General features: G+C 63.3%; 2 protein-coding genes across 8 annotated transcripts in view; one reads left to right on the top strand and one right to left on the bottom strand.

Annotated features, from left to right (window-relative positions):
• Nucleotides 1-3768: 3768 nt before the first annotated feature.
• MAD1L1 (mitotic arrest deficient 1 like 1) overlaps nucleotides 3769-14296 on the bottom strand; it is a 380571-nt gene continuing 370043 nt past the window's right edge. For 4 of the 7 annotated variants that reach the window (XM_089895517.1, XM_089895511.1, XM_089895513.1 and 1 more), the window contains exon 18: nucleotides 3778-5172. In XM_089895517.1, coding sequence (XP_089751643.1) covers nucleotides 4873-5172 — 300 coding nt within the window. In that variant the 3' untranslated portion in view covers nucleotides 3778-4872. Of the gene's footprint in view, nucleotides 5173-14296 lie in introns of all 7 variants that reach the window. The other 3 variants (XM_089895515.1, XM_089895514.1, XM_089895520.1) reach the window with 2 other exon arrangements.
• On the top strand, nucleotides 9466-12400 carry ELFN1 (extracellular leucine rich repeat and fibronectin type III domain containing 1). The gene has a single exon (XM_022563503.2). The coding sequence runs from the start codon at nucleotides 9472-9474 to the stop codon at nucleotides 11908-11910; it is 2439 nt and encodes an 812-aa protein (XP_022419211.2). The 5' UTR covers nucleotides 9466-9471; the 3' UTR covers nucleotides 11911-12400.

Here is a 14296-nt window from a genome sequence, read left to right on the forward strand (position 1 = left end):
TCTAGTGTTGTGCTAGTTTCTGCTGTACAGCAAAGTGATTCAGTTATACGTATACTCTTTTTCATATTCTTTTCCGTTATGGTTTATCACAGGACATTGAATATAGTTCCCTGTGCTCTACTGTAGGACCTTGTTGTTTACCCATCATATATGTACTAGTTTGCATCTGCTCATCCCAAACTCCCAATCCCCCCCTTTCCCTTGGCAACCACAAGTCTGTTCTCTATGTCTGCGAGGCTGTTTCTGTTTCATAAAAGTTCATTTGTGTCCTATTTTAGATTCCACATAGAAGTGATATCATATTTGTCTTTCTCTGATTTACTTCACTTAGTATGACGATCTCTAGGTCCATCCGTGTTGCTGCAAATGGCGTTATTTCATTCTTTTTTATGGCCGAGTAATATTCCATTGTATATATGCACCACATCTTCTTTATCCATTCATCTGTCGATAGACATTTAGGTTGCTTCCGTGTCTTGGCTATTGTCAGCGGTGCTGCTGTGAACATAGGGGTGCATGGATCTTTTCGAATTAAAGTTTTCGTCTTTTCTGGATATACGCCCAGGAGTGGGACTGCTGGATCATATGGTAGATTCATTTTTAGTTTTTTTTAAGGGACCTCCATACTGTTCTCCATAGTGGCTGCACCAACTTACATTCCCACCCGCAGTGTAGGAGGGCTCCCTGTTGTCCACTCTCTCCAGCGTTGGTTATCTGTAGACCTTTTAACGACGGGCAGTCTGGCCGGTGCTGCTTTGGTGTGTCCGGGATAGGGCGTGGTCAGTGGAACAGAATAGTCCCCAGACAGAGGCCTCCTCAGAGGGTGACCATGGAACGAGTTATCACCCAAATGGGAATAATTTGCAAGTGAAAGGGGATCTATTAATAATTACTCTGGGACAAGAGGCATAAATAGAGAGCATCCCAGGAAAATCATGGCACACGGTTGTCCTCCTTTACGGGTGATTGCCTGGGATCTGACCCTGGTGGGGAGAGACAGGGGAGTCTGGTCTTTGCAGTATGGGGTCACGGTGGGGCCAGCACGGGCAGCTTTGGGATTACCGAGGGGAGTCCCCAGCCCCAACCTGGAGTCTGAACAGAGAACGCTTGGCAGGGGGTGGTTGGGGTGATGGGCGGGGTTAGGGTTCCAGGCGGAGGAAACAGCGTCTCAGAGAAAATGTAAGAAGTGCAAGTTAATCTTTGCCGTGTAGGACAAGGGGAGTAATGGTGAGGGCCAGGCAGGCACCATCGCCGGGCCTGGGTGGCCCGCTGGAGACGTGGGCTCATGGGGGGAACTGGGGAGCCGTGCGGGGTGGCAGGGGGGAGGAGGGGGACAGGCTTGACCAGCTGTGCCCTGTGGAAAGCACACTCCCGCCGGGGTGCGGGCCGGAGCATCACAGGTCAAGTGCAGGGAGTGCATTCTTCAGCAGAAGATGTGAGGACGATTGGGTGCCTGTTCCGGGGGTCTGGGGGGGCATCAATTTTTATCTTTCTTTACACCCGAGAAATACTTTCCAGGTGGATTGCAAGTTAAATGTAAAGATGCAGATAGAGGCAGACGTGTGGTCTCAGGACAGCTCGGCATCCCGAAGCTGTGTGTGTGTGATTTGTATGTGATGACACACAAATTAACAGGAGTCTGTGGCCCAGGCCTGGCCGTGGTGCTGGCCTCGCCTCCGGAAGCTGCAGGACAGGGTGTGAGCTGAGGCCACGCAGTGCACAGCTTTGTTCGTACAGCCTAGCCGGACCCGGCAAGGCTTGTTGATCCTGGGAACGTGGGGGCCTGGAGGCAGCGGCCTCTGACAGGTTTCGTGGGGCGAATGCTTGGCATGTGAGGGATGGGTGGTGGAGGGGAGCCTCCTGGAAGGACACGGCCTCTTGGGACCTGACGGTACCAGCCGTGGACTCGGGGACAACGTACACTCTGAATGCCTGGCTGCGCGAGAGGGCCCTAGGCGTGGGAAGGCGTCGCTGGGTGGTCAGAATCCCCGGTGTGATGACAGCTCTCCTGTTTCCCACGTGGAAACACCCCGTTGCTGAGGGCACCGTGCCGAGCTGCCCCCTGACCACAGGGCACCGTAAGCCGTGCGTGGTGCACCGAGGCGCAGCCTGCAGCACGGCCGGCCTGGGCACCGCCGACGTGTCCTGAGTACTACGTTGCGGAGACTTCTCCGACTGACTTTGCTTGGTGTTTTATTTCCCTTATTAATTTAGCGTTTGAGGGCTAATTGCTCATTTATAACCTCCACTCCAAAACCGTGCCCCAAATCTTTAATACAATTAATCGTGGCCAGGAAGTATGCGTTGATTAAATAACCATGGCAACGGGACGTGATGCAGGGCGCACGTGTGCAGAGGCCTGACCCCGTGAAGGGGGTGGGAAATGGTCACCGGGCCCTGTGAGTGTCTGGGGAGGTGGAGGACAGAGACGGACCCGTGCCTCGGTCTCCCCTAAGGTCCCTTCCAGAGCCCTGTGCTGCCGCCCTGCCCTCCTGCCAGGCTGGGATCAGAGCTCAGGGTGGGGACGGACCCGAGCTTGGGGTTGCTCAGAAAGGGCTCTTGGTTGTCAGCGTTCTACCGGGAGGAGCAGATCCAGCAAGTCTCTGCTTTCAGTCTCAGACCAGCCCTCCCTCAAAACAAGTGGAGGTTCGGGTCAGACTAAAGATAGAACTTCCTAGCTGCAGGGGCTCTGAGGGTGTGATGGGGAACAGTGCCAGGCGTCCACAGCGTGGGGTGGACCCATGTTCCTCGAGAGGGTCTCTCGTCATCCCTCCTCCCCGGAGGCCGGCCAGCCAGCCACCCTCACCCTCGTGTCCCTGCGAGCGACCGAGCAGGAAGCCACTGCAAAGTGATTTTTCTCGCCAACGATGCTGTACATCATGTTTTTTAATTTAAAAAGATGCCCAGTGGAAGCACAGCAGACCGTTAAATGTTTGGGTCCCTAATTAACTCCAGAGCAGCCTGGAGCCTCGGGCCTGGGGGGAGGAGGGATGCAGCGGATGGCATCTTCCCAGGAGACAGACCCCAGCCCCAGGGCCCTTCCTGAGCCTCCGCTGGATCAGGCGCCCCCGCCCCCTCCCGGGGCCTTTTTAACAAGCAGATGCCGTGGTCCTCTGGCCTCACTTTGGGAAAATCGTGTTTCTGGCCGTGCAAATAAATGCCTTTCCCTCTCTGGGCCTCTGTTTCCGCAGCCGGCTTGTTGGGTAACGCCGATACCTGCCTCCCCAGACATGGGAGAAGCGGGTCGGTATACAGTAGGCGCTCAATACATGGGGAATCCTGGAGGACGTGCTCGTCACAGCCTCTGGAGGGGCAGGGTGAGGGCCCTGAGGCCCAGTGGGGTCCCATGGACCCACCCAAGGTCAACTGGCAGGAGTGTCGGGCACTCAGCCCCTTTCTGGGCCCCGTCCTTCGACCTTTGCCGACACCGTCCGCATCCTTGCGGGGTGGGGGGCCGGGGTGCAGGGGTTGGTCCCTCCACCTCATGTCCTCCCAGAGGACAAGGCCGGGGCCAGCTGAGGTCAGGGGTTTGCCAGACCCGACCCCGTGGCCAAGTCCTGAGGGTCCAGCCCCGCTGAGTCAGCACTGCTGGACCACCTGCCATGCGAGCCCGTGCCAGCCTCCTTGGACACACAGGGAAGGGAGCGGGCAGCGGGGCAGGTTCTAGGTGGGTGCTGAGCCCGGGACGGCTCCCATGGGGTCCCCGTATACCCCCCGGAGTGGGCGGCTTGCTGCCCCCCCCCCCCCGCCCAACTGCCTAGAATTCCTCCCCCATCCACGAGGCCAGGGGCACAGGTGCAGCAGGATACAAGGGTCTACAGAGCACCCCTGTACCAGGCAACACACTGGAGGCCTCCATAATCTGGCCATGTCAGCCTCACTGTAACCCTTGGGGGACCTACCATTTGACAGGGGAGGAAACGGGCTCAGAGAGGGTGAGTGACTGGCCCAAGGCCACAGAGCCAGAGTACGGCTGAGCCAGCATTCTCGTCCTGGCCCAGGAACCTGAAGCCCGAGATGGTTCTGTGCCTCTTTCAGGTGGGCAGCCCGCTCCCACACTTGGTCTGGCTGGTTGGGGTCATCCGCCTGCCTCGTGGCCTGGCCTGCCTGAGGTGCCTGTCATGACCCGTGGGCTCTGCAGTAGAGCCAGGCTATAGAGTCAGACAAACGTTAGCAGTGAACACGATCTGTTGGCAAAACGCTGGAAGTTATCCATCTATAACTTTCCACCAATCTCCTTGCCTCCCCCGAGCCCCTGGCCCTCGGCCTGAGCGTCCGTCTGGAGGTGGAAAGTCCTGTCCCTTAGCAAAATCCTCAGAGCAGCCCCGGCCTCTTGTCTGCTCTTGGCGATCGGGGAGAGGAACAGTCTTTTTAGACGGATGTGCTCCTTTCCCACATGGCCGTGGTGATTATGCAAATCTGGTCGTAAGGAGTTTAAAAGCCTGGAACCACCATATTTCTTCATTTCATTATCGGCGACCTGAGCTCTGGAGTTGATGCGACAGAACGATCTCGGTGCCAGCCTCACACGTGCAGACCCCGTCGTATGTCCTCTCGGTGACAGAGGTGGCTGTTGAGACAGCGGCCGAGTGGCCCCGGTGGGCTTCCCACCTGACTAGTCTTGGGACCTCACAGGTCCCTTCACTCGCGGGGCCTCAGGCTTCTCACCTGGGCCCGGAGGGCAGGGTGGGTGTCCCTGTCCCCTCACCTTGTGGGACTGCCATGAGGGTAGGGATGTGATGGCTCTGAAAGTGACTTCTTGTGCTCGGGGCTCCGTCCACCTGGGTGAGGGGCGCAGGGGGCACAGAGCCCCTGGGCGTGCGTTCAGGGGGGTGTTGGCAGAGGGAGGACGTCGGACACACATTGCTGGTCCTATCGGGCGTGTTGGGATTTGCAGACCAGAGGCAACCTGGGCAGCCCGAGGCCCGAGGCCCTCCAGAGGGTAGTGACAGCTCCCGCTGGCCCGACAAAATGCAAAGGAAGGGTTTGTGAGAAAGCAGCGGCCCTCGGGAAGGAGGCACTTCTACCCTGTTTTTGCAGATGAGAAAACGGAGCAGACGTTCCCTGCTGAGCTGCTCCCATGTGCCAGGCGCTGGTCCGGGCCTGGGATATCACAGCAGCGAACAGGACACGGCTCCTGCTCTGGAGTTCACATCCCAGCGGGGAGAGGATCTAAAAAAATAAACAAGGGAAACATCGGGGAGATGAGTGCTGGGCAGAGATGGGAACTGGGTGACGGGGCCGGGAGCACGAGTTCAGATGGGGAGGCTGCTGGATTCGGGGGAGAGGAAGGGGCCTCTTCTGATCGGACAGCCGGAGGACGAGCTCTCCAGGCGGGAGCAGGGGTGCTGCGGCCCGGTGGCTGGAGGGAAGGGGGTGGGTGCAGGGAGGTGGGGTGAGAACGGGCAGCGGCGGCGGGTGGGGCAGGACCTTGCAGGTCCCTGTGGGGACCCTGGGTTTTGCTCCCCATGTGGGAGGAAAGGATGGCTGTCATCAGGGCTGTGGGCGGGACAGTGGGATCGCGTGAGGGCTCTCCAGGTCCCTCTGGCTGTGCGGGGGATCGTGGGTGCCACAAGGTTGGAGCGATGGCCTTTGTCCCACGAGGGATGGGGAAACTTGGCCCGGGGTGGCCACGGTGGGCGTGGCGGGAGGCGAAGGTCCAGTTTTGGAGGTGGAACGGACACTGTTGCTGCGGGACTGGGTTTGGGGTGGAGGGAGAGGGGACTCGAGGATGACTCGCCGGCTTGTGGTTTGGGGAACATGGTGGAGGAGGCTTGCGCACTTCGAGGGGGAAGCGGCTGCGTCTGTGAGTCTGGGGTCCAGGGCATCAAGGTTGGCGAGGTGGGCGGGCGGGGTGGGGCAGGCGCGTGGAGAGAGCACTGCAGCCAAGGGAGGGGTGACAGCACCGCGGGGAAGGGAGGGCAGAGCCCGGCCACAGGGACAGTGAGAGGTCAGGGCGAGGGAGGTGGGCCGGCAGAGGGGCCAGCAGCTAGCGGAGGAGCCCAGGGCGGGAGAGACCCAGAGCAGGAAGTGCTCCAGGAAGGGGCGGCCGGTTACCTGGGCCAAGGGCCGCCGAGAGGCTGCAAAAGGTACAAAGAGGAGCGTTCCCTTTGGAGCGGGCAGGACAGAGGTCAGTAGTAACCTCGATGGGGGGCGGCTCGGGCTGTGGGGGATGGATGCTGCCCTGGAGGGGCGGGGGTGGGGATGGAACGCCGGCATCATGGGGGAGAGGGGAGAGGGGAGAGGGGCGTGGCCTGAGGGTGCTCAGGTCAAGCTGCTGTCTTTATGGAAGGTTCTAGACCTGTGTGTTCAATACCACTCGCCCCACTGCTTGTGCCCAGTAGCCGCCCTGTTGGACAGCACACACATAGACCGTCTGGACTATCGCGGAGTCCGCGGGTGGGGACGGGAGCCAGGGGGGACGATGCAGGAGCGGGGAGCACACGTCGGCTGTGCCGAGGGCCGCAGGGACACGGGGGCCCCCTGAAGGTGGCCTCCACCCCTGCATCTCTCTGAAGCATGGGGCCCGGGGACCAGCGAGGGCAGGATGAGGGACCAGCGCCCTGCGGCTCCACCTGTACTGGGACCCTGAGTCTGGGGTGCTGGCAGGTTGGGGGACAGGTCTCTGCGCCCTGCCCCCAGCACACGCGCTCTGCAGGTGTCCTGGAAACAGCTGTGCGGCCAGAGGCTTGCTGTGCGCAGGGGGGGGCAGGGGTGTGGGAGTGAACGAGGGGTGGACGGGGCGAGAGCGTGATGGGTGTCCTGAGCACGAGAGGATGAGCGGGCCCCGTGGTCAGTTCAGAACCTTTCTCGGTGACTCGGCCAGTTCCCCGGGCAGCCGCTTCCCGAGGACCGCAGTCCTCACGGGGCTCTTAGACGCCGGGGGCGGCATCCCGGCCCCCCACCGGGGCGTTCCTGCTGACGCAGCACACGGTGGCCTGAGGGGCCTCCTCCACAGGAGGACGGGCTGGCTCACTGTGTGACCTTCGGGGAGGCCCTCTGGGCCTCAGTTTCCCCTGTGTGATGTGAGGTGTGCAACAGAACTCTGGGGTCCTTGCCAGGCTGAGGTGGGAGGGGGGCCTCTAGAAGGGGCGGAGGCTATGCTGGCTGGGGGACAGCCACCAGGGTGGCACCCACACTCCTAGCCGATGCTCCTGCCTGCGGCCGGGCGGGTAGGGAGGGCCGTGTCCCTCCCTACCCGCCCGGCCCAGGCTCCAGGGCCAGGTGTGAGGCACAGAGCTGAAGGCGGGCTGGCCCAATAGGAGCCCCGGGACCTGTCCCTGCCCTCCTCCATCCTTCATTGTGAGGGCCGGCCCGATGGAGGAGGCCCCCTGATGGGGGCGTGGGGAGAGGCAAGGCTGGGCTCCAGAGGCACCTGCCGCTCACAGGTGCCAGCCCCGAGCGCAGTTCCTAGACTGTCACGCCGGGAGGAGGGCCGCGGTGCCAGCACGGCGGGCGGTGGGGAGGGGGCGTGGCAGGCCTGGCTGGACCGCAGGGGCCCACACACCCTCGAGCGCTCGGGCGGAGCCACGTCCATCTGAAGGCACACGGGTCCACGCACACGGGCTGACGTAAGTCCCAGCAAGTGTGGAACATACCTCTGCCCTGTGTGTGCGTGCACACGGCTCTCCAGCCACCTGGTGCCCAGGTGCCCTGGGCGTGGGGCAGCGAGAGGCTGAGCCAGCCCTGGGGCCCGTCTTCCCCAACCCACGCCTGCCTGTGGTAAGGGTTCTTTAGGTCCTGTGATCCTCCTTAACTTGACGTTGAGTTATTTTGAGCAAGAGATTAAAGGTGATTATGATCAGCCTTGTCCAGGCGCTGCCCTGCCCTGATGGGCTCGCTGCTCCGTCCGTGTCCATCCGGAGGCCGGAGCCAGACTCTGATTGGCGCCTTGCCCCGCCAACCATCCCCACCGCCAAACTCCGCCTGGACGCACTTGCAGCCTGCCCGGCTGCCCGCTCTTGGCCTCTGGGGCGCCTGGGGGACCTAAGTCCCAGCACCTGCACAGGCCAACAGGCGCTGGAAGGTGGTGATGGCGATGAATTCCAAGTACGCCCCTTGGGATTGTAGATTTCACATCACAAGATGGACCACGCAGGGACACCAGCATCCCCCTGCATGGCTTCCTCCTGAGGCGAGGGAGACCCAGGCAAACCCCAGGCTGCTCCCTTCCCCAGCCATTTCCCTTTGGGCCCAGAGAGGCCCTGTGCTTTGCTGGGTGTCACACAGCGACTCTGGACCGAGCCCTGGGTGGGCTCCGCTGTGGCCCCACAGGAACTCTCCCAGCCCCTTCTGAGCTCTCCCCTCCCTTATAACTAACTCAGAAAGACTCTGCCGCAGGAGCCAGATCAAAACTTTTCTTCATGAAGTTTCCAAAGGGGGGGAAAAATCCATTTCACATCATTATTTTTTTCTCCTAATTTAAACCACCTCAGTGCAGGCTAGTCGCAAACGTCAATATCAGTGAAATACACTCAGCTGGCTGCCCGCCAGGCCACAGAGCGTTACAGAGGCCGCGGTAACTCCAAAGAGTAACCGGCAAACACACACCCATTTGTCTGTCCTGCGGGAGAAATACGAGGGGCAGAGGGGTGAGTCCCGCACTGGCCGGGGCTGGGGCGGAGAGGGAGGGGGGCGCGTCCAGGAGCAGCAGAAGCCAGCGGCGCATGAGCCACACCGCCCCACAGGCACCGGCTTCATCCCGGAGGGCTGCCCAGGTGCGCTTATCGGAGCCTGGCGAAGAGGGGGAGGCACAGTCCTTCCAGGCCTTTCTGCCAGGGCCCACCGATGTGGGTCCCCGGAGCCAGATGGAAAGCTACAGACAGCGTCCAGCCGGCTCATGCGGGGAAGCGGAGGCCCAGAAGGGGCACGAGGTACCCGGGTCACACTGCCCGAGAACGTGGACCCAGGACCTCGCTGTCCTGGCTCCTCGCTTGAGAGGGGCTCTGGAAGGCTCCTGCGCAGCAGTCAGCCAAGCGCCTTTAGCCTTGTTCCTGGGCCTCGGTTTGCTCGTCTGACAAATGGGGTCACTGGTGAGGTGGCGGAAGTGGGGCTCGGGCTCAGCCCACGCTTCCCGCTTCAGGTCACAGAGGTCAGCCTGCGGTCTGGCCTTGAGCCCCCTTGCGTTTCCTCCCTCACTGCCCGGTGCACCTCTGCGTCACACGGGGCAGCTCGGCGGGGCTGGGCCCAGGGCCACACTTGACCGCCCTCTCCCCTCTTGTCTTGCAGCAGGACCGGCTGGAGCTGGAGGACGCCCGGGCCGATGGGGAAGGAGGCCCCGGTTCCGGCAGGACGCCGGCGGATGGCGAGAGGCGGCTGGCCGTGAGGGAGGCGCTCCCCCCGCCCCCAGCACTCGGGCCGCCCGGCCATGCGGCTCGGCCCGGCGCGCCCCTGAGAGCGCGGGCGCCCTCCCCTCCCGCCACCCCGTGCCCCCGGGCAGGCCGAGCGGGCGCTCCCGCAGGGCTGGTCCCGATGGCCGGGTGCCGGCAGGCTGCGCCGTGGGCCTGGGCGTGCGTGGCGGCGGCCGCCCTGCTGCTCGCGGGCGGGCTGGTGCGTGGCGACTGCTGGCTGATCGAGGGCGACAAGGGCTTCGTGTGGCTGGCCATCTGCAGCCAGAACCAGCCGCCCTACGAGGCCATCCCGCAGCAGATCAACAGCACCGTCGTGGACCTGCGGCTGAACGAGAACCGCATCCGCAGCGTGCAGTACGCCGCGCTGAGCCGCTTCGGCAACCTCACGTACCTCAACCTCACCAAGAACGAAATCGGCTACATCGAGGACGGCGCCTTCTCGGGCCAGTTCAACCTGCAGGTGCTGCAGCTGGGCTACAACCGGCTGCGCAACCTGACGGAGGGCGTGCTGCGCGGCCTGAGCAAGCTGGAGTACCTGTACCTGCAGGCCAACCTCATCGAGGTGGTGGCACCCGGCGCCTTCTGGGAGTGCCCCAACATCGTCAACGTCGACCTGTCCATGAACCGCATCCAGCGGCTGCACAGCGCCACCTTCGCGGGCCTGGCCAAGCTGTCCGTGTGCGAGCTCTACAGCAACCCCTTCTACTGTTCCTGCGAGCTGCTGGGCTTCCTCCGCTGGCTGGCGGCCTTCACCAACGCCACGCAGACCTACGAGCGCGTGCAGTGCGAGTCGCCGCCGCTCTACTCGGGCTACTCCCTCCTGGGCCAGGGCCGCCACGGCCAGCGCGGCGTCCTCAGCAAGCTGCAGTCCGTGTGCACCGACGCCTCCTACGCGGCCGAGACCCGCCCGGCGCCCGGCCGCTCGCCGCCGCCCCCCGCGCCGCCCGCGGAGCCCAGCGAGGGCCCCTGCACCGAGGATGAGTGCTTCTCCGGCGACGGCACCACGCCGCTGGTGGCCCTGCCCACGCTGGCCCCACAGGCCGAGGCCCGCCCGCTCATGAAGGTCACGCAGCTGACGCAGAACTCGGCCACCATCACGGTCCAGCTGCCCAGCCCGTTCAACCGCATGTACACGCTGGAGCACTTCAACAACAGCAGGCCGTCCACCGTGTCCAGGCTGACCCGGGCCCAGGAGGAGATCCGCCTGACCAACCTCTACGCGCTCACCAACTACACCTACTGCGTGGTCTCCACCAGCTCGGGGCTGCATCGCAACCACACCTGCCTCACCATCTGCCTGCCCAAGCCGCCCAGCCCGCCGGGCCCCATGCCCGGCTCCTCCACGGCCACCCGCTACATCATGACCGTCCTGGGCTGCCTCTTCGGCATGGTGCTGGTGCTCGGTGCCGTCTACTACTGCCTGCGGCGGCGCCGGCGCCGGGAGGAGCAGCAGCAGAAGGCCGCCTCGGCGGCCGCAGCCGGCAGCCTCCAGAAGACCGTCATCGAGCTCAAGTACGGGCCCGAGATGGAGGCGCCCGGCCTGGCCCCGCTGTCCCAGGGCCCGCTGCTGGGCCCCGAGGCCGTGACCCGCGTCCCGTACCTGCCGGCGGCCGCCGGCGAGCTGGAGCAGTACAAGCTGGCGGAGGGCGGCGAGACGCCCAAGGCCAGCAAGGGCAGCTACCTGGAGGTGCGTTCAGGGGGGCAGGCGGAGCGCAGGGACGGGGGGCCGGGCCCCGACAGCCGGAGCTCGGTGGCCGAGATCTCCACCATCGCCAAGGAGGTGGACAAGGTCAACCAGATCATCAACAACTGCATCGACGCTCTCAAGTCCGAGTCCACCTCCTTCCAGGGCGGCAAGGCGGGGGCGGGGGCCGCGGCCGAGCCGCAGCTGGTGCTGCTGTCCGAGCCGCTGGCCGGCAAGCACGGCTTCCTGGCGCCCGCCTACAAGGACGCCTTCAGCCTGCAGCGGCATCACAGCGCGGAGGCCGCCCCCGGGGCCCCGCGCGCCAGCACCTCGTCCAGCGGCTCCGCGCGCAGCCCGCGGCCCTACCGCGCCGAGGCCGCCGGGGCGCACAAGGCCGCGGCCGCCGAGGCCAAGTACATCGAGAAGAGCTCACCCGCGGCCGACGCCATCCTCACTGTGACCCCCGCGGCCGCTGTGCTGCGGGCCGAGGCTGAGAAGAGCCGCCAGTACGGCGAGCACCGGCACTCGTACCCTGGCTCCCACTCCGCCGAGACGCCCCTGCCCCACGAGGGCCCCGGCGGCCGCAAGGCGTCCATCCTGGAGCCGCTGACCCGGCCGCGGCCCCGCGACCTGGCCTACTCGCAGCTGTCCCCGCAGTACCATAACCTGAGCTACTCCTCCAGCCCTGAATACACCTGCAGGGCCTCCCAGAGCATCTGGGGGCGCTTCAGACTGAGCCGCTGGCGGCACAAGGACAATGGGGAGTTCGTGGCGGCCGGCCACGCCCTGCGCAAGAAGGTCCAGTTCGCCCAAGATGAGGACCTGCACGACATCCTGGACTACTGGAAGGGCGTGTCCGCACAGCACAAGTCCTGAGCCGCCCGCCCCCACCCCGCCAGGCGCCCGGTGCCTGCGCCCCCCCCGAAACTCGTGATGCCCACTGGACCAAAAAGGACACAAGAGCCACTGCAGCTGTTTGTAACCCAGAGACCCACGGGACACACACACACACATGCTAGCAGCTGTTAAAGCCCTGGGCTTTGCAGAGGAAGTGGGGAGGGGGCACTGACAGTATGAACGGGAGGTGAACCGTGGCCAAGCACGTGTACCTGCCCTGAGTCATTCTCACCGGTGTGAGCGGGCCCGTACACACACGCACACACACATAACACCACACAGACACACACACACCACCACACAGACACACCCCCCACACACAGACACACCCCCCCCACACAGACACACACACAAGGGACTTCGAAAAACTGTGTCTTAGGGATGGGGGGGTGGGGTTTTTTTTCCATTATCTATTCTCTCTTTTGATTCTTCTCTGCTTTCTTTCTTTCCCTCTCTTCTCTCGCTATTTTCTTTTTTAAAAAAATATATTAAAAGTAAAGTTCTCTTAAAACACTAGACCTGGGGGGCGTGGCCGGCGTGGCCACCTGGCTCCTCGCATGATCTCCGTCCGTGGTTTTTTGTGGACTGTCTCTTCATTGCCACCTCCGGAGGCCACCAAAGAGGGGCAGAGCGAAGGCAGGCAGCCGAGTGGCCTCCAGGAAGGTCCCGTAGCCCTGCGGGACTCGAGGAGGGGGGCTGTGCCTGGGGACGGCTCGGGGGTGGCCGGGGGCTGTGTGTGCTCCTGTCGTCCTGTTGTATAGAAAAATATTTCTATATTTGCAATGTTTGCTGTAAAACGAGAAAGAAAAAAAAGACTATGTCCACTAAAAAAAAAATTCTGCAAAGGAAAAAAATCCCAATACTTGTTTGTAGTGGGTTTTTACTGTGGGATTTAGGGAAAGAAAGATTTGGGGGTTTTAGATGTCTGGTTTAGGGGTGGCGCTGGGGTCACAGGCGGGTCCCTGGGAGTGACGGCAGCCAGCCCTGTGTGGGGAACTCCAGCGGTTCTGAGGTTTGGTGTGGAAGGGGCAGGGGAGGGAGGTGGGCACCGGGGGGGTGAGTGAGTGTGTCCGACGGTGTGTGTGACTGGTGTCTGTGCACACACCCGGGAAGCTGACGGGTGTGTATGGATGGTGGGGTTTGCGTGTGAGTGGGGCGAGCTCGAGCGGGTTGGAGGGGCCCCTCCCGTGGCTGGAGCCCCCACTACGGGGAAAGTGCCCTGAGATCCCGACGCCGCAGGTATGAACAGCGCCAGGTTGTTCAGAATCTCCCGAGAAGCCCGGACCCCGACCCCGAGCTCACGGAGGGTCCCCCTCGGTGGCTCCATCCAGAGCAGCGCTGCCACAGGTACCCTCCCTCAGGAGCCAGAGCAAGGCTTTTAGGGTGAGAAGCCATTTCTGGGCCTTGAGGCCACCTGTCAGCACAGTGGAGGACCTGCACCCACCCCAGTCCTGCGTCCTGCAGAAGCACCTTCTCCAAGGCGGGCCCTGCAGGGAACAGGTGACCCGCCACTGACCCTCCCGCTGGACGCGTCAGATCTTCCATCCGAGCTCTCTACCTCGCAGGGGTAGGGGCTCTCCTCTCCTTCCTACCCACCCCCCACCCCAGTCCAGGGCAAACCCACGCCCAGTCTGTCTCTGACAAAGACCTGGTCAGGCACGAGTGGGAGCTGGGACTGAGCCCGGAAGCAATGGGGAGCCGGAGAGCGGCCAGACCCGGAGCAGAGGCTGGAAGCGGGGTTCAGGCATGGGGGGCAGAGAGGGGAGAAGGGGGCAGGGCTGGAAGCGGCGGGTCAGCAGCCCTCCTTGCACGCCCCTGCTGACAGACTGCTCCCCCCTTCCCTCCATGGCGATCTCACTTTAGGCACCTTTAGAGCCTGTGCAGTAGCCGGTGCCGGGCCACGGCGGGTCTGTCTCTTGCGGGCTGGCCGCCGTCCTGGCCTCTGCACCCAGGTGACCCCGTCAAGGTCCTGCATGTGGGGCCTCTGCACGGGCCCCCTCGACTGAGCCCCTCCAGAGTGGGCCACTTCTGAGGACGCTGCCCCCCGACCCGACAGGCCCCAGGCTCCCCCGGCTCCGGCCATGGGGGTGACAGTGCAGGGGCACCGTTACACGTGAGGGGGCTGGAGACCACGAGGCCGTGCCCAGGGCAGCGCGGGCAGGCAGGGGAGGCAGGCCCCGGGGCTGGAGGCTGGGTGGAGGTGCAGAGAGGGGCCTGCCTCGCCCAAGGTCACGCAGTAAGCGGTGACAGTCCTGGCCGTGGGACAAAAGTGGGGTCAGGCCTCAGCTGCTGTTCCCTGTCACTGAGGAGATAGCACTGGCTATAGGGAACCAGAGAACGACGGCCACAGGACGGAGGCGCCAGC

The sequence above is a fragment of the Delphinapterus leucas genome, chromosome 15, assembly GCF_059928025.1.
Source record: "Delphinapterus leucas isolate spDelLeu-1000000601 "Yukka" chromosome 15, BTC_Dleu_Yukka2, whole genome shotgun sequence".
Classification (NCBI taxonomy): Eukaryota; Metazoa; Chordata; class Mammalia; order Artiodactyla; family Monodontidae; genus Delphinapterus; species Delphinapterus leucas.